We start from the raw sequence: 22,227 nt of genomic DNA, 5'->3' as shown, positions 1-22,227 counted from the left end.
ACAGACAAAACCTAGACCTTGGTTTGAGGGCAATGTTTAACCCTTCTCTTATCTGCTCTTAGCCTGGCCAAATACAGAACAATTGACTTATTTGCTTACCCTGGAGCACGAGGCTGATCCCACTGTGAATCACTGGCACTTTGAAAGGGCTCCAACTGCTGCCCCTGTGTGAGCTGCAGGCAGGGCTGGTCTGCAATGTAATGGGATCATTCAGGGCTGGTTGAGTGATGCCCTACCATCTCTACAGACTGTGGGTGCAGACAGAAGGTTGGAGTGATGTGCAGCTTCCAAGCTGGTCATGAAGACATTAAAACATTGGGAGGAGTAACAGCAACCAGCTCTACTGAGCACTGGACTGCACAAGAAAGTACCAGATGGGTTGGAACAGCTGCTAGCAGGAGGGAAAACTTGTCTCCTGAAGTTATTTGTAAAGGACACAGTGACTTGAACTATGAAGTCTGTGGCTGGAGTAATGCGTGGGCTCTGAAACAAAACAGTAAAAACCTCTAGTGGAAGGTGTCCCCGCCTAGAGCAGGGGGATGGAGATGGATGATCCAAAGAGTCCCTTCCAACCCAAACCATTCTATGATTCTATGATCAAGTTTTGCATATTTGCAAACTCCTCCATTCCTGACGAATTTCTCACTTCATACACAGATGACATTTTAATTTCTAGGCCTTTAAAGGCATGTGTTGCAGCACAGGTGGATTTCTCAATGACTGCACAGCCTCACTGTTAGCAGGGCAGTGTGTGGCACAGGGGCTGCGTGAGCTGTTATATCAAATCAAGTGTGCTGAGTTTTCACACTGGCTTCTATTTAAAGTCAAAAATGTTCAGAATGCACCTATCTAATACATAAGTCATGCTACCTATTATATATTCATAAGATTACGTAAGTAGAAGGTTACATAAATAGATTTGAATACTCTGCTCTTGCATGGGGGTCTTTGGTGGTCATTTAGGGAGCGTCCCACTCACTTTATCCATATCTGAACACAGGGACACAGGCTTTCTAAGGACACATAGTCTTTTCTAATTGGTTTCTGCCTTGGATTTGTGCCCCTATCTCAAGGATGCCTGTTCTTGTTGCTCTTATTTATTGAAGTCTTGAAGTCGTGAAGAGGAACACCCAGTATGTTTATCATAGATAAGCAGAACTTAAAGCAGAACTTCAGCCTTGAGCAAATGCCTCAGCCAGACAAATACATCAAATAATCAGTTCTGAGGCACTAGATGTAAGTTACTGGGTGTCCCAGCCAAGGATTATCTGTGCTTCAAGGCAGGGACTAGGACTTCTGTCTGCTCAGCATCTATCATGCCACACAAACAGAAGTAGAAAGGAGCTTCATCGTTCTCTAGGCTCTGCCTGTGAGTCTGGTATGTGATAGAAATTGATGTTTCCTCATCTTTCCCATCCGGTGTTTTTTGTTTTTTTTTAATGGAAATTAATAATTATACAGGAAACCACTTTAAAGTAATTAACATTTGGCCTCTCATTCTTCCTTTATCTTGTGAGGACATCGGGATCAAAGCCATTGATGGGAAACAATGAGATCCCACTGACCCCATTTGCTGACATCACAGCCCCGGGTGCCTCCATTCTATCCCACAGCTCTCACATGCTCCACCAGGAGCCGGTATCTGCTCCTACAGAGGCAAGTAAGGAAGTATTTTATATCTGCAGTATTTTCCCGACCCTGGTCCCTCCAAGGAGCCCCCCGGGGCTGCGGTGACCGCTCCGGGACCGTCTCAGCCCCCTCCCACCGCGGCTGCCGCGGGTCCCGCCCGCCGGGAGGGGCGGTCCCGGCCCGTCCCAGCACCGCCCCCGCGGAGCAGCGCGGCCGAGAGTCGCGGAGCGCGGAGCCCCGAGAGTCGCGGAGATGCTGAGCTCTCCCTGGGCGCGCTTCTATTCCAACAGCTGCTGCCTCTGCTGCCATGTCCGCACCGGCACCATCATCCTCGGCGTCTGGTACCTGGTAAGCGGCCCCGCTGTGTCTGCGTCCCCACGGGGTGGGGGGTTCTTCGGTCTCGTGGGTCGGCGTGGTTACACTCCACCCGCTGCGTCTGGGGTTGGGGGGGGAGCCCCGCTCCCCGTTACCAGCATCTTGGCTTCGGGTGAGCTCCGGTGCTTCCTCTCTTGTCCTTTTAACGCACGCACAGGCTGGTGCTGATCCTCTGCTCTGGGAAATAAAATCCGTGTGTATTTAGGACCGGGGCGGGGGGGGAAGGGCGGGAGGGGCAAGGCTGTCGACACAGAGCACGGCTGGTTCTCAGGCAGGGGTCTCGGTCAACGAGCTGAGTTCACATCTTCACCCCGAGCTGGGGGTGAAGGTGTGACAGGCGGGCTTCTCCTCCCCCCTTCTCCCTCGGCTCAGGCTGCGGTTCTGGGGATGGCTGTGGAGTCTGCCTGAAGTGTGCCCTGAAAATCTGGTTCTGTCCTCTCTGGTTGCTGCTTTGTAAAGGAATTCAGTATCAGAGAAGCGCTGGTCGTTGGAGCTTGGTCTGCCTGGCAGGGAGCTGAATGTGGCGGGCATCAGGTGCCAGGAAAGCTATATGAAGGGAGTGAGGAATTGACCCTTGGGACACAGCTTTAATGGGTCACCACCATCCATCCAAGCAATGGCTGCACACAGCTGTCTTGCCAGGAGAAGGCTCAGGAGAAGGCACGCAGAGCCCACAGCTCCTCTGCCGCTGCTGCAAATCTTTTCTCAATCCCTTGGGTAGCAGTTCCAGGAAAGCCGCTTTCCTGGAGCCAGCCCTGCCGTAGTCACAGTGTTTGCAAATGTGTCATGGCAATAAAGAGCCGGTTCATTGCTCTAGGTTACGTAGATGTGCTTCAGCCTCTTTCTCCTTCCCTGTTTCTTGGTACAACACATCCATCTCCATCAGATGCCAAGGCCACCCAGAGCTGTTTGCCAAGCGTCATTTTTCAAGTGGCTGCGGACGGAAGCAGATTAGACCCAGGCTTGTTTGCTAACTACTGAAATTCCCTTCAGAAGGAAGTGAAAAGTGCAGGGCTGGCCTCCATTGTTGGACAGCTCATTAAATAAATTCAATCAGCTTAACTGAAAGGCTGGGTTGACATTCGAGTCCCAGAAATCATATAAAATACCCTATGTCCTATAAGATGCATATTTCACTGTTTTAGAAAATGGTTCATCAGTTGAGCTATTCTTGCTCCTGATTAATAGCTAAATGAAATATCCACAGGCTGCAGTATCTGTAGTAATTGCGGCACTGAAGATGCCCTTTTTGCCCAGCCACAACTGTTTCAATAAGTTGGACTAGGACCTGAAAGCCTTTGAGCATTTCTTGCAGGATGCTTATTATTACTTTCTGCCTTCAGCTGAATGAAACCTCCACACATCAGCTCCATGAAGACAGGGACACTGATTTTTTGCTTTTCAGTGGACCTAAAAATATTTGAGGAAGAGGGAATTAAGTGCATCCATTGGTCTTAGATACAAAGAAATGCCTGAGAGCTCTTTAGACTTTGTTCAGTACAGTGAACTAATGTTTAAAAGCCGGTGCCCCGCTTTCACATACCATTTTCTGCCGAATCTGTTTTAAAATAGTCTTCCATAACTATCAGTTCTGGTTTACACTTCTTCTTTTTTTATAATGTTTTTCAGAGCAGGCATCTGAATGACTACAAACTAACACTAACACAAAACATCCCAGTGTACACATTGCTTTCTGCCCTTTCTCCAATATCACAAAGGTTTTCGTTTTTAAGGTAGATTGTTAGGAATAGAATTTGTGATGTATGTTGATAAGAAACACTAAACCTTTTTGCTGGGTACCAGGTTAGGAGGTGAATAAAGGGTAGTTCCTCAAGTAAATGCTGCTCTGGTAGCAAAGTCTGTTTTACAAAGTCGTACAAGAAACTATCACTTTATTCAAGAAAATCAACTGCAGTTTGATAGCATACAAATAAGAATCAGTGCCAGCCCGGTGGTAATTTTTTTCTCTGCATTGATTTTGGTTGCATTACTCCAAACCACAAATGAGCTATAAGCATAAAGTCAGAAATTAAAACCCTTTGATTTTTCTCACCACAGCAATATGTATTCTCTATGCTGTATACGTATTCTCTATGCTGTTTGCCATTATGCTTCCAGGACATTCATTCAGGAAAGGAATCCTCCTAGAGAAGAAAAAGATTTCTTGTGGCCTTTTCACACCTTGCTTCCTATGGAGTATAATTCTTTTTAAGTCTCTGACTATCAATACAATGATTCAGTAGAGCAAGTATCAATAGTGCAGGAAAAAAACAGCAGCTTGTAAGCTTTGGTGGACTTTTAACATAGTGTTTTCACACATAGAGCAGATTCTGATTTAGGATAATTTCAGGTGGTAGAATTTTATGTCTTGTAGGGCTACAAGATGCCCTGCACTTCAGGAAATGCTGTGTTGTACTGGGGAGAAGAGCTTCAGATGTGCTGCAATATTGAATTTAAATACAATGTTCATAAAGGCTGTTTGGAAGTAATATGTATTTCAGAATCTGGGGAACCAGTTCAGTTCAGATGGCTGTTATCTGTTTTCATCCCTTGACATGAACTTTATGCTTCTTAGTAACCTACCAAACATAAGGACAGAAGTAATTAAGCAGAAGACTTTGGGGCACAAAAGTCTTAGAAGTGTCATACTCAGGGAAAGAAGGAAAATTAGAAAGTTACTTCCAGTCGCTTAGTTCTGATATAGATATTTGTATCAGCATGCTGTTCAAAGCCTCTGAAATGAGGCTACTTCAGTTCTAAAGTCCCCCGATACCGGTGTCCAAGGTAGAGCTGTCATTTTGGTTAGCTCCATTTGATCCATTGCATATCAGTGAGTCAGTGTACTGTCTCCTTTGGCAACAGCATTTATACACAGAGCATGTTGTCTTCCTGAGTGTATAGGCTCCACTTTCTTTACACATGAAAAAGAATAGATAAAAAAGAAGAAACATTATCAGATGTTCTGATAGTGTCACAGAAGAATTTTCCACTGGCTTAAGTACTGTGTTCAGTTTTGGGCACCTCAGTACAGAAAGGACATTGAGGTGCTGCAGCAGGTCCAAAGAAGGGCAACAAGGCTTGTGAAGGGTTTGAAGAATATGCCCTATGAGCAGAGACTGAAGAAACTGGGGCTGATTAGTCTGGGGAAATGGAGGCTGAGGGAAGACCTGATTGCTCTCTTTAAACACTTGAAAGGTGCTTACAGTGAGAGCGGGATTGGTCTCTTCTTACTGGTGACAAATGACAGGATGAGTGGAAATGGCCTCAAGTTGTGCCAGGGTAAGTTTAGGTTGGATATCTGGAAACACTTATTTACAGAAAAGATTGTTAAGCACTGGAATAGGCTCCCCAGGGAGGTGGTTGAGCCACCATCCCTGGATGTATCTAAAAACCGTTTGGATGTGGTGATCAGGGACATGATTTAACAGAGGGTTGTTAGTTAGGGTAGAATGATTAGGTTGTGGTTGGATTCAATGGTCTTTAAGGTCTTTTCCAATCTGAGCAATTTGATGATTCTGTGATTCTATGATGCACAACAATGGTGCTTTGTGCACATCTGTAAGAGATTATTCTTTTATACCACTGACTCAAAGCTTGCTGAAGGACACAGATGAACAAGTCCAAGCAAGTCCTGGGCAAGGGTTGAGAAATCCTCTGTCTGGAGAACACTGATGGACAAGTCCTGAGCAAAGGTTACAAAATCCTTTGTCTGAGGGACACAGATGGACAAGGCCAAGGGCAACAACAGAGAGATAAGCTGCAGCTTAATGGCCATGAATTGATCTTTTGTGTGGACTTATCTCAAGGAAGATGGCCATCTCAGGTCACTCACATGACACTTGCTGAAGCACCCAGGGATGTCAAGTAGGCAGGGGAAAAGGAGGATAAAAGAGGGATCAACAACTATGAGGATAGGTGTCTGCTATCAGATCCCTCACTACAGAAGTTTTGTTTGCTGACAGACCTTCTTGGACCTGCTACCTGAATCCTGCTGCCTCCCTCTCAGACTTACCCTGTGGCTTCTTCCTTCTACACGCTTGCTGCTCAAGGCCAACCACGCTCCTGCTGCTCTCCCTCTCTGCCCTTTTGCCTCAGACCATCGGAACATCTCGCACCAGGACCACTGCTGGATCCTGGTGGTGACTATCCCCGCTTTATGCCTCTTTATATCTTTTCTATCACCTGCCTTCCCTTCCCCATCACCCTAAATCATTTGTTCTCACCTTTCCCATCACCCTAAGTTGTCCGTCCTCACCTTCCCCATCTCCCTGATTAAGATTTGTAATAAACTGGTCAGACCAACATTTGAATTGTTGTTTCTTAATCTCACTCTGGGTATACATATACCAAAGAACCTCTTCTCCCTCCTATAAACTGGATCAAGACAACACCCAGTGGCTCCACTGGCACCATCAGGGACAACAGCAATTATATTCAGTTGACTTGTGGAAGGGAAAGATGAGACATTTAGGGGGAAAAAAATCGAAGAAGGGTAAAAAGAAAACGAAAACAATCAACTTTGAAAGAAGGAGCTGCCTTTGGTGCTGTGCAGCAGATTGGGGCGACCCGGACCCCGGGGCCGCCTCGGGAGCTGTCCAGCACCACAGGAGCTGAACCGCTGCTCCGCGCTGCCTCTGGGGCCCTGCGAGGGAGCCTAAAAATAACATCTAATGGAAAAGCAAGAACCTTTTATAACTGCGAGTTATTCAGATTGCTGAAGCACCCTCTGAAGGACATGTGGGAAGAATATAAATAGAGCAAGCCTAGGTTTTTAGCCAGGGTGGCTTCGACGTTTGAGCTGCTATTTGTGGAAGGCTCAGGATGGATTGTTAGTCGTGATGTTTCAGTGCTGGACTTTTTTTCTTTAAGCACGCAGCTTAATGGTTTCTGTCTGCATTCTAGTTTTCTAATAAAGGGATTGCATCCTAATGGATGAAATAATGCACCGATAGTAAACTTTTTATTCTTTTTTAAGTCAAAAGAAAAGTACTGCTTACCATGCCCTCATTGTGCAATGGGTTTACAGGTTGAATGTTCTGCTGAGATCATTAGAGAGTGCTTGATCTGACTTAAAAAATTGAAAAATAAAAAAATAAAGGTACATATTTTGTGACTAGGTTACATTTATTCCCTCTTCCTTTCCAAGGCCTGTGCAAAACTGCGTGTATAGTGACGTGCTTAAATACCAGTTAGAAGATTACTGAAATCTAGGCTCACTTGGCAGGGAGCAGAGATCAGCATTGACTGCATGTAAACAAAAAATACCTATGCCAAGGTCCTCTAAGCTACTCTGTCCCCACACTTGCAACCTTTAAACAGTCTAGGGCTGCTCACATCAGCAAGCAGTTGTAAGTACATGTCACTTGAACAGGATGAAAAGGCCCTTTCAAGGAAGGTAAAATGTAATAATAATAATAAATTATTGTTTTGAAACTTGCATGTATTGGGAGATTTTGAAAAGGAGAAGTTACAAAATGAAGTCCAAATTGTGAGAAATTTATGTTGTACAATCAATAGAACAACTTGAAATACCCTAATCGCTCAACTATGGATGACCGAATTAATCCGTGAACAGGCCAGAAAGTCTACCTGAAAAAAAAGGATGGATTTGTGGTCCCTGGTATACTACATTACCCATATTTCTGTTTTGAGTGAAAATAACCAGTTATGTGTGTCTACTTGAGTTGCACAAGGAGCAGAAACAGCATTTTGTCAGTCTTCCCTTGAGTTTGTCCCACATCAGTGTGTTTATTAATGTGTCTGTTTAATACACTTCTTAAGGTACTGGAAGGTTAAAATTCCTTATAAGCATCTTTTGGACAGTCCATGCATTTAATGAACTGTTTATTAGCCTGTAACACAATACCAGGATTTCTGAGCACTTCTTTAAGCTCTAATCACCTTGCATGTGCAGGTTTTCTTATATTATCTCCAAATACCACAGTAGGATTTTTCCTAGAGGGAATGAATTATTGCAACCGAAGCTGATAATCTGCATCACTTGTCCAGGATAATGACACAGATGTTCAGTTTTTTTTGTTTTTTTTTTTTCCCCAATTAAAAAATTCAGTAAATGAAAAGTTTTTTGAACAGCTGTCAACCTCCTTTGAGAAAACTGGCAGTTTTAAGAGGAATTAAATTCACACAAATGCTCATTAAAGGAAAGATGTGCTAGGAGTTCAGTACGCTATTTTTGTTTTTTAAACATGTAATACAAAAAATCATGAAAGTAGTAACAGAAAGGAGAGGAGGTGTTACATTAATCTAGTAAAATGTGTTTAGAAGTTCTGTAGAAAGTTAGTATTTCCTAGTGAGTACACATTGCACTTTGTAAACTGATTGTTGATTAGGCTGACGTCAGTGAAAATGCAATTAGTCTTGTATATTCCTGGACATATGGAACGGATGTTGCAAAATAGACAGGAATTAATTTCCTCTATTGCCTTCTTCCTCTCTCATGTTATTGTGATTTGACTGTCATGATTTGACTGCAAAACTATGGAAGATCAAAGTGGCCAGGGTCTGAAAATGCTCATGCAAGTTATTGTGGTGCTCTGCAGCTGAACTTGAGGTTCAAAGCCCCAAATCTCTGAATAGCAGAATAGAAGCAAAGAACAATGCACAGTTGCTGAAGGTGCTCCTGGTCCATCTGAGGCACTGAACCTGCCAGCAAGGCATCACCAAGGAAGCAATTTGGACTTGAGCCTAGTGCACTGTTCTGGACCTCCCGTGGTTCTGCTTGCTTTCGTATGTCTACAGTCAGCTCCTGCTCCTGTGATCTTAGTCCTCTGGCTTGGAGAGATTTTTCAGAGTGCTGTGGCTGTTTTTCACTTCACTCCTGACTTGTGCTGAGCAAGGTCTTGTTCCATCAGGAGGTACATTAATCTACTTAATACAGACAGGGCAAATGTTTTTGGCAGAAACAATTTTGTGGAAGATTTTCACCTTGTGAAGGAGCGTTTTCCAGCCATGGAACTGTTGTGCTCAGGCAGACTGAATAAATGTGATCATGCTGCAGTAATTATCTGTGACACACCGTTCTTTGGTGTGTGCCCTCTTTTTCCTTTCATACCCAAACTGCTGCCTTAGCAGGTGTACATGCCTTGCTGCCAAAAGCTGAGTAGGGTCCTCTCAGTGGTTCAGCAGTGCATGTTGAGAGGGAGTGGAGGTCAGGCTGGACTCAGGCAGCACTGTGGCTGGCATGGACTCCTGCCAGTTGGAGCCACTTGCCTCTGGCAACTCAGTCTGGGTGTTCTGGGCCATCCTGTGTCACTATTCCAGATCAGCATTCAGGCTCATGAGATATAACCACACTCACATCACATGAACAGGGCTGTCCTCAGCCTTCTGTGGTTGAGGCTCAAAAATACATTTGTAGAAGTCAAGTACAAAAGCAGAAACCAAACCAACCCCAAATGACTTATTGAACGATGCTTATTCTAAGTCAAGTTTCAATGCATGCCATTTCTTTCCTAGTTCTCCATGGCATCCTGAACCAAGGTGTGCCTCAGTGGAAAACATGAGCTGGTCTGTCCACGCTGTTTTTCAGATGTTTCTGTATGATTGTATTTTGCCAGTTTTAGGTAGAAGGCTTCAGCATTCATTTTCAGAACCTTGAGCAGAGTTTAAACTTTCTTTAAATATAATGTAAAAGTAATAAAGAATCCACCAATTACTTTACATATATGTGCCTTATTTTCTGAAATCACAAAAGGACTAAGATTAAGTATATAACAAATTAAACTCTATCTGTAGGGAGACAGAAATCTCTAGTGTGCATCGTGTACTGTCTATCCATCTATTTTTTCTTTTGTAAATTTAGTCATTACCATATTTCATTAGTGACAGGCCTCTTGTGGTTTGGGTTTTAGGGCTGGCAGGCAGCAGGAGTTGAGTCATTTTTATAGAAGAGTGCTGATAAATTATGCTGGACTTCCTATATCAATTTAATCAGTGAAGCATTTGAAGCTCAATGCTTATTGTCATTATAATAATAGGAGTCAAGGTTGTATATAAAGCCTGATTAAAATACTTCTATGCAGATTTCTATTGTACAATGGCTTTAATATGCACTCTGTACTAGACTAGTTTGAGCTTGCCTGGATCGTTCTTTGATTTTTATGAATAATATGCAAAACTAGGAAACTAAGCAACAGGAATTGCAGAATCTACCCTAACTTCTCCCGATCAAAGGGTGACTTAATTGCTATTTCTGGTCTGACTAACATTCTCCCAGTGTCAGTGAAGCATTTCAGGTAGCAGTCAGAAATGAACTTTAAGAAACTACATAGGGAAGTAAGAATGACTTGTACAAGAAAGACTTTTTTTTGGTTCTCCTACTATTTTAAGTTCACACAATAATCTGAAGTTAATATTTTGTTTTTAAGATACCTAGAAATATGTCCAAGCACATGCATTTCTTGAAAAGAAACCTCTCAGTTTGTCTGTATTCCTCCTTATATCATCAGTAATGATGTGTGTTAACAAATTTCACTGGTGAAATTGGGGAAGGATTTCCCTTTAACCCAACTTGGGTTTCCCTTTAACCCAACTTGGCCATGTTTCTATTTCCCTTCAGGCTGTTACACGTGGTGAAAAGCCAGACAAGTGTGACTGAGTTTCCTTCCTCGAACCATTAATTACTTTGTGCATCACTAACATAACTGCAGCTTTTCCCTGCCCCTTGAACTGGAGAGTTGATATACTTCAATTAACATGAGACAGAAAGCTTACATAGCGGAAAGAAGGTGGAGAAGTATCTGCTCTGCTAGTCAGAACTGTTCTGCTCTGCCATTTCCCAGGAGTTCAGGCCACAGCAAATGCTCAGATGTAGCTTCTGGCTCCTTGGTGCCCTGGGAGGGAAGATGATTGATTGAACCATTTCCATGAGATCTATAATGAAGCTGTTCACATAACAACCCTCTTTTCTTCTCACATCCTTTGACTGCTCCCTACAGAAGTCAGACACCCACAAAAACTTAATCTGTGGGAAGGCAAAGGCAGATGGAGAATATCAGAAATTGTCAAAGTAGCCTACCAAGACATATATATACATATATATGTATATACATATATACATTCTTTCTCTAATGGTAAAACTGACTTCAGGTATCCAAGTATTATAAAATATTTACAGACCTGTTTTTGGTTTAGATTCAAGGTGTGAGAAAAATGTGGGGTTTTTTGTTTTCTTTTTGATATTTTTTTTTCCTAGTGTCCTATTTTATTTTTATTTTTTTTCACTCTAGACAAAGAGCAGGATCATGTTTTGCTTTCTAATTGCTTTATATCCTTATTATACTGTGGTGCCCAGAATGGCATGCAGTGCTCAAGGTGAGGCTGCACCAGTTGCAGATTGGAAGAGCAGAGAAGAGATGGAAAGAGACTCAGAGTTAAAAGAACATCTTCCATCACATGGACTGTGTGCAGATATATGCACGTGTGGTTTCAGCTATAAATTGAATTCTCAGTATAAATAGAGCTACTTTTCTTCTTACTTTTTCCTATAAGTATGAGGAATTCACTGCACTGGGAAGTCTTTGGAGAAGTCTAGTGGAATATTTGTAGAGCTGACCCTGTGGGATTCAATAAAAAACGTCAGTGTATTTTTAATGCAGTGTATCAAAATAAGCTTAATATTTTCTCTTCTAAATTCCTTTATCAGAGCAACCATAAGCTTAATGAACTCTACTGCAACACCTGACAACTCTTTCAGAACTTACAGTCATCTGTGTCATTCACTGGCTTGAACATTTCTCCGTTTGCCTGGGTTAGGTACTGGTAAAAGATCTGTATGGATGGTAAGCTTTAAGGAGTTACTGTTTTGATTTTAGATAAGCAGAGATAAATACCATGCAACCCACAGCTCTGTGAGGGGTCTGAAATTATAGCAGCAATCATTTCTTCATCACCTGCTGATACAATGTTGATACACAGTGATACTTCTCTCCTCTGCATTTTCTCTCTGTGGGTCACTTCTCATCTTCGGAGCAAACAATGTGGAAGATAAGACAACTAACTCATTGGTGGCAGAAGTCTCTAAGTTTAGCATGTTATGTCATTTCCATACTCTGGTTGCTGGCAGTGGCAAACACAAGTTTGCTTCCTTGCATTCTAAGACACTGCATGTTCCCTCTAGCAGACTTGCTTAATGTCATACAGAAGCTGTTGTTTCTTTATTGCTATACAGATGGGAGCAGTAACAGTGGCTGGAGGTGTGATCCTGCTCTCAGCATTCGTTGCCCCACTCCCTCTCACCTGCATGCAGTCTCTCACACAGTTGTTAATATTTAATTTTGTCTTCCACTCAGATCTGAAATCATTTTGTAAGACCAGAAGGAATGATCCACGTCTCCTCCAGAATAACCCCCATTTTCCTTCTTTCACTACATATACTGGAATTTCTACAAAACAGAGGGTTTATCTTCCTTCCCATTGAGATCACAGCAGGGCTGGCAGGGTCAGCAAGGCCTCTTAGTGCCCCTGGGGTTCCTCTCTCATCACTCTGGGTAGAGCTATGGCTATAACCTATTGGTCAGAGTTCTGACCTGACAGTGGAAAATCTTGCACCTGATGCTTACCAACAAACACCACTTTGCTGCATGTTCATGAATGTGTTTCTGTTTCTTAGTCCATAAAGGAGAACAACATGTCCCATCAAAGAATTATAGGGTTTAGTTGCTTGTTGAAACATGGAACAATTAAAATACTTTCTAAGTACTGCTCATTAATTGTTACTTTATTTGCTGCCAAAGGAATGTAAAGCCTTTCGAAGGAAATCTTGGCCTTATTGAGAGAGCAGCAAAACCTCCTTTGCTTTCCTAGATCAGATTTCAGCTTTCATACCAGCCACATATGTCAACAGGGATTCACTTTATGCTCTTTTCTTTGATAATGTGTCCCTGGAAGATACAACATCAGTAAAGCTTTAGGCATATTAAACATATGCATTAAAGCATTGTTCAAAATTCAATGGTTGGTTCACATTGTAAACAAAAGAAAATCCCCAGCAAATGCAACACACCCAGCTGTGCACATCTTTCTTTTCTTAAGAAAGAGGTTGAGCAAATAAATATTTGGTGTATTTCACTTCCATTGCTGACAGCACACTTGGGAGGTGCTCAAGGATCATTATGAGGATCAGAATATTAAAACCCGACAGATGAGAAAAGTGATGCATTGGAATGATTCCACTCACTGCACTAGGCTTTAGTTCAGAAAAACACATCCTGCGTCTCTGTACACAGACTTAAAGACTATGCTGACCAACACGTAATCTGAATCTGGGCAAATCCGCATGGAGAAAGCAGAATGCCTAGGTCAGTATTTCACAAATCTTCCTGTCTGCGTCTGCACAAAAGATTAAACTGGCATGCCTTTAAAATAGCAACATGATATACATTTATAGTTTCTGTTCATTTGCTTATTTTGAGTACTCTCCTTAAGTAACATTTATATATTACTGTTATCTGTCCTCTGGTTTTCCACAAAAGAGTATAAAGCAATAACTGGATTGCTATATAAAGTTATATATTTTATAATTTTATAATACTAAAAATTGAGAAGGTCTGTAGATGAATATGAATTTAATGGTCATCTGACCCGCCTTGGAAGCCAACCAAGAATAGAAAGACATGACAAGACCATGGCAACAGCATTCCTAACACAAAACTGCCTAACTGTTCTGTGACAAGATGCAGCAATGAGGATTCCTAAACCCCTCCAGATGATCTCTTCTACCATCTGATTGTTCTGATTGTTCAGCAAGTTGCATAACCTACATTCCCTCTTGCTGTAATTTAAATCTATTACTTTACCCACCTCCCAGTAGGTGTGGAGAAGTTTATTGCCTCCTTTCCTGTGTCTTTCTTTCTTCGCTAGACTAAGCACTCTCAGCTTTTCCCTGCCAGTCACACCTTTTAGATATCTAATCGTCCTCTGTTCTCCTGCAGGACCCTTCTCAAGGTTTGTATTGGTGTGTTTCTGAAGGAATTTGAACTAGGCCTATTCTGCAGAGTCCCATTTGAGGACAAGTAGGAGGATAACTTGCTCATGAAGATGGTGCTGAGTCACGTTCAGTTTGCTCATTGTTGTACTCAGCACTTTGTTCCAAGGAACTGCTACCTACTCTGTTATCTCACCTCTTATTCTTCTGCAGTTGTTTGTCACCAGTGTGATGCTCTATCCTTGTTGCAAATGAACTGTGCTCTCTGTTTGTCTGTCTTCTGCTATAGTTGGCCAAAGTCCTTACAGCCTGGCACTAACTGCAAACTTAAGAAAGATAAAATGCACAAGTTACTTGAAATAACAAGTATTTAAACAGTACTGGAGAACCCTATTCTGTAGATCTTTTGTGAATCTTTGAGAGCTATGCTTCTATTAGTCATCCTGCTGGCTACGTGCTCACCTTCCTGCATTTTCAACTAGACCAGGTTTTCCCAGCTCACTAATGAGGATCTCATCATGTCACAAGGACTGCTAAGATGCTAAGAGATTATATCTACTGCTTTTCTCCTGTTCACAAAGCCCACTTGTCTGTAAAGAAGGTAGATAGGATGAATTAATACAGCTTGTAATTGACAAACCCATGGAGAATACTGTTTATGATCATACAAATGGTAGGTAACATCAAGAACATCACTTTCTTGTCTGTTTTGGGGTTGATTTAATTCTTGAATCACACATTCTAGGCAGATTTTTTCTTTATGGCCTCTTTGCTTCATGAAAGTATAAACCGTGCTTGCTTTTTCAAATCTTGTGAGCCTAACCTATTAATAATTTTTCAAAGAGCATCGCTAACAATTCTGATATCAGCTAAACTCAACAGAACTTTGCCATCAAAAAGCATTTATCTTTACCAAGAAATTCTCTAGCTTGGTCATGTCTTCGTATTATAGCCTGTGTTCTTACACCTTTTTGTTGATGTTAGGAACCTGTGATCAGATTGGGATGACTTCAAAGTGATAACCAATGCAATAAAAATCCATCTTTTCCAGCATACTCCATTATCACCTTTCTTTTCTTTACTTTCCTGTTGATCGGTTATCTTTTTTACTTCTGTAGAATAATTTTTTAGACAGGTTGTGTTATTTCATACTGAGTAATCTTCTTTTCAATTGGTCCTCATCATTTCAAAGTGATGTAAACATTTTCTTCAAATTAGCTTTAAAATAGAGCTCTTTCCTCCCTTTACATTCCTCTCATTCCTCGTCACTGACTGTTTCTACTAAGTCTTGCATTTAACTCACTTAATACATTTCATAGACAAAGCCTTCCTAGGTGTGAATTTTCTCTGGGCAGCCTGGTCTGGTGGTTGGCGACACTGCACATAGCGGGGGGTTGAAACTACATGATCATTGTGGTTCTTTTCAACCCAGGTCATTCTATGATTCTATGAATTTCCCACTATACCTTGTGCATCAAGATGTTCATCAGGCATTGGGTTCATGCTGCCACCTACTCCCATCCTGCTGAGGTTTTCTGATCTAACAGCTCATGTGAACCAGCTCATCATTCACAGCCCCTACTAAAATCAAGTCTCTTCCAGCAAGTGATCCACTCCTTGATCATCAAGCACTTTAAAAGGACATGTCACCAATTCCAGCTCCGTCCTGCTAATAATCCCTCACTGCAACAGTCATTTGTAGTAATCTCAAAGCTATTGTTTTTAACTGATATTCGTTTTTCTGACAGAACAAACTGGAATGGTCATGTTAACATGCTTTGTAATGAAAGAGCAGAGGTAACTTTTCTGATGTTGTAGGAGAGAGTCTGAAGGAGAAGGAGTAACTCACACAAAACCAGAGAAAACAACAGTGATGTTAGTGAAAGATTACAGTTCTGTGGCTGGAAAGCAGCCCACACCTCAGCCAGCAGAGCCAGTGGGAGACATTCTGTCCAGAGTTGTTTCATGGAATATTTTAACAGCCTGAACCTTTTCCTGTCTTCCTCTCCACAGATTATCAATTCGGTGGTACTGCTGATTCTGCTGAGTGCCCTGACCGACCCTGACCAATACCACCTTACCAGCGCCGAATTAGGGGGTGAATTTGAATTTATGGATGATGCCAGTAAGTACGGACTGTCAGAACATGAACACTCATTGCTCCAGGATTTAGGTAGCTGTCACTTCAGTAATTGTTGTCATTTAGTTGTTCTAGTTCCTCAGTAGCCTTGGTATCTTACAGATGCATTTTTATTGTGAATGGTGCATTTGTGGCACTGTTCAATCTGGTTGCACACTAGTAGCCTTACAGCAACCTGTGCTGTATCCTGACTGGGCAGGGCAGAGACAGCACTGGACATGTAGATCCCTTGGTGCAGTACTGAGAGCTCTGGGGGAATTTTGCAAGATGCAGAAAAGTCAGACCTCTGAGTCCCATGCCCTGTAGAGCCTACAAATGCATAAGAACATGTGCTGCTATTTCTGTAACCATATGGATGTGTTGTCCAGATGTGCCATCTGGATTCCTGTTGTTCATCTTTGAACACCCAGCATGGCATGACTCGCACCAACCAATCAAGACAGATGCAGGTGATAGATATTAACTGCACAGCCACAGAAATATGGCGATAACACTGGGCTGCTCCTTCTCACACCAGAGGCCAAGGCAAATCTTCAACACAGTCTCAGGGCAGTGTGAGACAGGACATCTATTTCTGCTGAAAAAAACTGTCTTTGTAAATAGTTCTTCCCTCCTGGACAGTATCATTTCCAGGCCAAAAATTTGATGATATTTGGTCTCTTGGCTTAACTGTTTAAGTAATATTCGGAATTTTTTCCCCTGTATGCTATTTTGATAAAAATATCTGTTTATTTGCATTTCTGCTTAGAAGACAGCTACATTCAATACTTCCCACTGCAATCTAAAATAAGGGCTCCCACGACTTCCACTGGAGCCTTGCTGCTCACAACCTACAATCTACAGCGAAAGGCTCCAACTCCATTCCTCATTCCTGCTGCAGTCAATAAAAATATCAGCAGGAATAGCTTCCACACATGAGGAAACTAATTATAACCACTGTGTTAGAGCTGTTAGGTTATTTGTTAAGGGATACTTATTTCCACAAGTTCTTTAGTGCAGATCAAAACCTTGAAGGCTTACATTTAGTATTTGGGGGCAATTGCTATTTTACCGCGTCTTCACTGACAAAGCTCCTACTACTTCACACTAAAAATCTTTTTATATAACTGGATTTAAGAAAATAGGGACTGTCGTAGGTACAGATGGGCTCCTAGCTGATTCTGACATATTAAAACTGACTGCCTTGTCCTAATTCTCAGAGATTAACCTTGGTAATGACTGTCTGTCAGCACGGTTTTATATAGCCGACATCTGAGGCCTGCCAGTGCCCAAGGCTTTAAAATAGTAATTCTCTTTTGTAATGCAATAGCTGTCAGATCAAGTACATCGGGGATTTCCATCTACACTTGAAAATTGTATTTTTTGTATTTCTTATTGAGGCTTCTGAAGTGAACTCTGAAAGACTGTAAAAGGATGGCTCATGGGCCAGGTGACCTCATTTCCATTCATTAAAGGGAACATTTCCCAGGCAGTTTAATTACAAACAAACATTTGAATTAAGGTCTCCTTTTCTTCTTTGACTCCCTCTGGTTTAATGCCACTGGCAGTCACTGGCAGGAAAGAATTTGTTTTAATATTATTATTTTTTAATATGACTATATCTGTTCCATTTTGAGGAAACCTTTTCTTCTGAGAGAAAACATCAGATAAATTTCCTCTTGCCCTACTTTTAATTGCCTATTTTTGAGTAAATAGTTAGGTTAGCTGCATGTGCAGTAATCGTTTGATGTGAAACCATGTGTGCAAAATATAGTAAGATACATCATTTTTTAATGCTAATGAAGGTGCCGAAGTTATTATCTATATGCACTTGTGCTGACAGATATAACGATGGAAATATTAGCAGCTTTTATTCTCACTGCTTGTTTTATTGCCCCTATCAATAGCAAACAAACAAAAAAACATGTAAAATTTGCCTGCAGAGTTATCACTCCCCTATCGCCCCTCCTCAAATAGGCCCAACATCAGCTGGAAGTGGAATTAACAGCTGAATCCTAATAGTGGAGGTAGGTAAACCTGCCACTGATGACAGATTTGCCCTTGACTTCCAAGAAACCAGGTTCCACCCAATATTTGCATTTCTTTTAGACTGCATTCAGGCTTTGTTTATGGACAAACTTCAGTTTTCTGTTCCGTAAGTATCATAGTTGTCTGTCACACACAGAGGCAGAGCCAGTCAAGTGTGAAACATTTGAAAGTGCCAATGCAGCACCAGTTTTTATGTGAATGGCTGCTTATCCTTAATTTCAGGTTTTCAGCTTGTGCAAGATTCCCAGGGCATTGCCAGGGGCTCTGAACAAACTGGCTGGTTAAGCAGAAGTACTTACCTGAACACTTGGAAAAAATGCTGTAGGGCAGAGCTTTATCCTTTTATTCTGGAAAAGAAAGCAATGGGAAAAAACACACCTGCCAGGCCTTACCATAAAGCAGATGTGCTGGATGATATGTTTGGCTGCCTCCCCTCAGCATGTATATGAGGGAGCTGGAGGAAATGATTGCCAAGCCATTTTCCATCACTTATCAGCAGTCCTGGTCAACCAGGGAAGTCCCAGATGGCTGGAGGCTTGCCAGTGTGACGCCCATATACAAGAAGGGTTGGAAGAAGGATCCAGGGAACTACAGGACTGTCAGTCTTACCTGACTATTAGGGAAGGTTACAGAGCAGATTATCTTGAATGCAAGCATGCAGCATATGCAGGACAACAAAGGAATCAGGTCCAGCCAGCATGGGTTCATGAAAGGCAGGTCCTGCTTGGCCAGCCTCATCTCCTTCTACAACCTGCCTAGTGGATGAGGGAAAGGCTGTGAAAGTAGTCTACCTAGACTTTAGCACAGAGACTCTGTTTTCTACAGCATTCTCCTGGAGAAGCTGGTAGGTCATGGTGGCTCAGACAAGTGTATTCTTCACTGGGTGAAAAACTGTCTGGGTGGCTGGGTTCAGAGCGGTGGTGAATGGAGTTAAATCCAACTCATGACTGGTCACTAGTGGTGTTCCCCAGAGGTCAATAACAGGGTTTGCCATGTTTTAATATCTATATTGATTATCTGGATTAGGGAACTGAGTGCACTCCCAGTAAATATGCAGATGACAGCAAGTTGTAAGGAAGTGTTGATCTGCCTGAGGGTGGGAAAGTGCTACAGAAGGATCTGGACAGGCTGGATTGCTAGGCGTAGGCCAATTGTATAAGGTTCCCAAGACCAAGAGCCTGGTCCTGCACTTGGGCTTGGGGCAGAATAGCTGGAAAGCTGCACAGTGGAAAAGGACCTGGGGGTATTTAGTAAACAGCCAGCTAAACATGAGCCAGCAGCATGCCTAGGTGGCCAAGAAGGCCAACAGCATTCTGACTTGTATCAGAAACAGCACAGCCAGCAGGACCAGGGAAGTGATGCTGTATTCAGTATCTGTGAGGCCTTACCTGTGCACGTTGTTGGGTCCCTCCCTACACTGAGGCCCTGGAGAGCATTCAGAGAGGGGGTACAAATCTGGTGAAGGGTCTGGAGCACAAGTCTTATGGAAAGCAGCTGAAGGAACTGGGATTGCTTTGTCTGGAGAAGTCTTAGAAGAGACCTTATCACTAGCTGAGAGGTGGCGGTTGACCTCTTCTCCCAGGTAACAGCGATAAGACAAGAGGGAATGGACTTAAGTGCTGGGGAGGTTCAGGTTGGATGTTAGGAAAAATTTTCTATCAGAAAGAGTGTTAATGCATTGCAACAGGCTGCCCAGGGAGGTGATAGACTCACTGCTGCTGGAGGTGTTCAGTAGAAGAATAGATATGTTACTGGTTTAGTGGGCACAGTGGGAATGGGTCAGCAACTGGACTAGATGATCTTAGAGGTCTTTTCCAACCTTAATGATCCTATGATTATATGAACCAGGGAATGATTTGGGCTTCTTCCCCTAGCATCTGTTTAACTGAGTCTATTTAGTCTCAACTTTTTTCTTCTTATTTCTTTAGGGTCTGAGGGAGTTGTTGTGCTTGAAGATGGACTAGAAAAAATGTGAAATGTGTGAGCTTCTAAGTGCAGTGTTTTTGCTAGGAAAAGCCTAATAATCCCTGTGTGGGAGATGAAAAAGCCTTGTAAATCAGTCTGGCTTCTGAGAAGGTTTTACCTAAGACTCCTGCTCAGCTTCTTCTTCATGCAGGCTATGATCCTGGCATGTTAGCAGCTCAAACAAGTAAGGAGCATTGCTAGTTTTTATTTACTCTCTTCATGCTATCAGTTGTGTGCGGTCCTTCATAAGCCATATGAAACCAAGGACTGAAATCCTGCCTATGCCCTGTAGAAACCCATGGTAACTGTCAAAATCAACCAGTATCTCTGCCTGAGGATGTGCAGCTAAGGCAAGCAGTGGTCTCTATAAAGAGCTGAGGGGAACAGTAGGGAGAGTGTTGGGATCCTCTCCCTGCAGAACATGATATGCAACCCAAAGCACAAATAGATTTGGTTCAAATGGAAATAGTTTTATAAGGAAACCCATAGATAGCAGGCTTGAAGTTTGGCTAGGCGGATTACGGGGAACGTGTGCCTTTCCTGCCCCTTACCATCAACATCACTGACGTAGCATGAGCCCCATGTCAAAAGGAAGGGAAAAAGCTGCAGCAAGTAAATTCTTCTAATGATTAATGCCAAAGGGCTACAGGATGCTCCTTGTCGTGTGCTGGAATTAGGTTTATTGACAGCATTATGGTCAAAGGGAGGCACTTTCACACTTCAGATACCTTCTAAGTCAGGCAGTGATGGGTAATGAACAGCCTAAGCACAGTATTTATTAGTCTCAAGTCCATCAAACACCTCCTCAAGGCAGGCAGTCCAAACACACCTGGTTATGACAGTGTGGACTGCAGGTACAGAATCATAGAATTGCTCAGATTGGAAAAGACCTTAAGGATCATCAAGGATGATCACCTAACCATACTACCCTAACTCTAACAATCCTCTGCTAAATCATGTCCCTGAGCACCACATCCAAATGGTTTTTAAACACATCCAGGGATGGTGACTCCACCACCTCCCTGGGGAGCCTATTCCAGTGCTTAACAACCCTTTCTGTAAAGAAGTTTTTCCAGATATCCAGCCTAAACTTACCCTTGCACAACTTGAGGTCATTTCCCCTCATCCTATCACCTGTCACCAGTGAGAAGAGACCAACCCCCTCTCACTACAATCTCCTTTTGGGTATTTGAAGAAAGTAATAAGGTCTCCCCTCAGCCTCCTTTTCCCCAGACTAAACAGCCCAAGTTCCCCCAGCCCCTCCTCATAGGGCATATTCTCCAAGCCCTTCACAAGCCTTGTTGCCCTTCTTTGGACCTGTTCCAGCACCTCAAATGTCTTTTTTGTACTGAGGTGCCCAAAACTGAACACAGTACTCAAGGTGAGGTCTCTCCAGTGCCAAGTACAGGGGCAGGATTTCTTCCCTAGTCTCTGCTCACCACACTATTCCTGATACAAGCCAGGATGCCATTTGCATTCTTAGCACACTGCTGGCTCATATTCAGCTGACTGTCCATCAGTACACCAAGGTCCCTTTCCATCAGGCAGCTTTCCAGCCACTCCTCCCCAAGCCTGTGGGGTTGCCTGGGGTTGTTATGACCAAAATGCAGAACTCAACACTTGGCCCATCAATCCAGTCTATGCAGGTCCCTCTGTAGTGCCGTCCTAACCTCTGGTAGATCAACCCTCCCAGCTTGTATGTCACAGATACTCTCAATGCCAGGACCTCAAGAAAACTGTGTCCTAAATGCATGACTTCCTCTCTCCTCTTTGGTCATAACCTCTGAAGTGTAGTTGCAAAATGCAGTTGCACACTCACAGTTACTGTAAGGGCAGGTGCAGAAATAGCCTCTCATTTCTGGCATTCTGACGAAGGCTGATGGTGATGTATGGGAGGTATATAGGAAAAAATCAAATGTTTTTTTCCGCACAGGATTTCCTTCCAGCACTTCACGGCTTTGAATTTCTTAAATCTAATGAAAAGTTAATTGAAAGCTGAGCAGCAATAGAGGAAAAATATAGTATTCCTGTAATTACTCCAGTCAAAACCTTAAAGAATATTTTGCTACCTACTTACTTCCTACCACTTCAACTTTCCTGATAGTTATACATCTTCATTAATATACTGTGCATCTCTGTAATATTC

General features: G+C 42.6%; 1 protein-coding gene across 2 annotated transcripts in view; it reads left to right on the top strand.

The window, feature by feature from the left end:
* The first annotated feature begins 1,830 nt into the window (after positions 1 to 1,830).
* The window catches only part of LAPTM4B (lysosomal protein transmembrane 4 beta), a 63,079-nt gene continuing 42,682 nt past the window's right edge, over positions 1,831 to 22,227 (top strand). The window contains exons 1-2 of one of the 2 annotated variants that reach the window (XM_015856097.3): positions 1,831 to 1,977; positions 15,962 to 16,073. In XM_015856097.3, coding sequence (XP_015711583.1) covers positions 1,882 to 1,977; positions 15,962 to 16,073 — 208 coding nt within the window. In that variant the 5' untranslated portion in view covers positions 1,831 to 1,881. Of the gene's footprint in view, positions 1,978 to 15,961; positions 16,122 to 22,227 lie in introns of both variants that reach the window. The other variant, XM_032442805.2, reaches the window with a different exon arrangement.

Source organism: Coturnix japonica, chromosome 2 (genome assembly GCF_054131305.1).
Source record: "Coturnix japonica strain WE chromosome 2, WE-NBRP24, whole genome shotgun sequence".
In the NCBI taxonomy this organism is placed as follows: Eukaryota; Metazoa; Chordata; class Aves; order Galliformes; family Phasianidae; genus Coturnix; species Coturnix japonica.
This window is presented reverse-complemented; position numbering and strand designations above follow the sequence as displayed.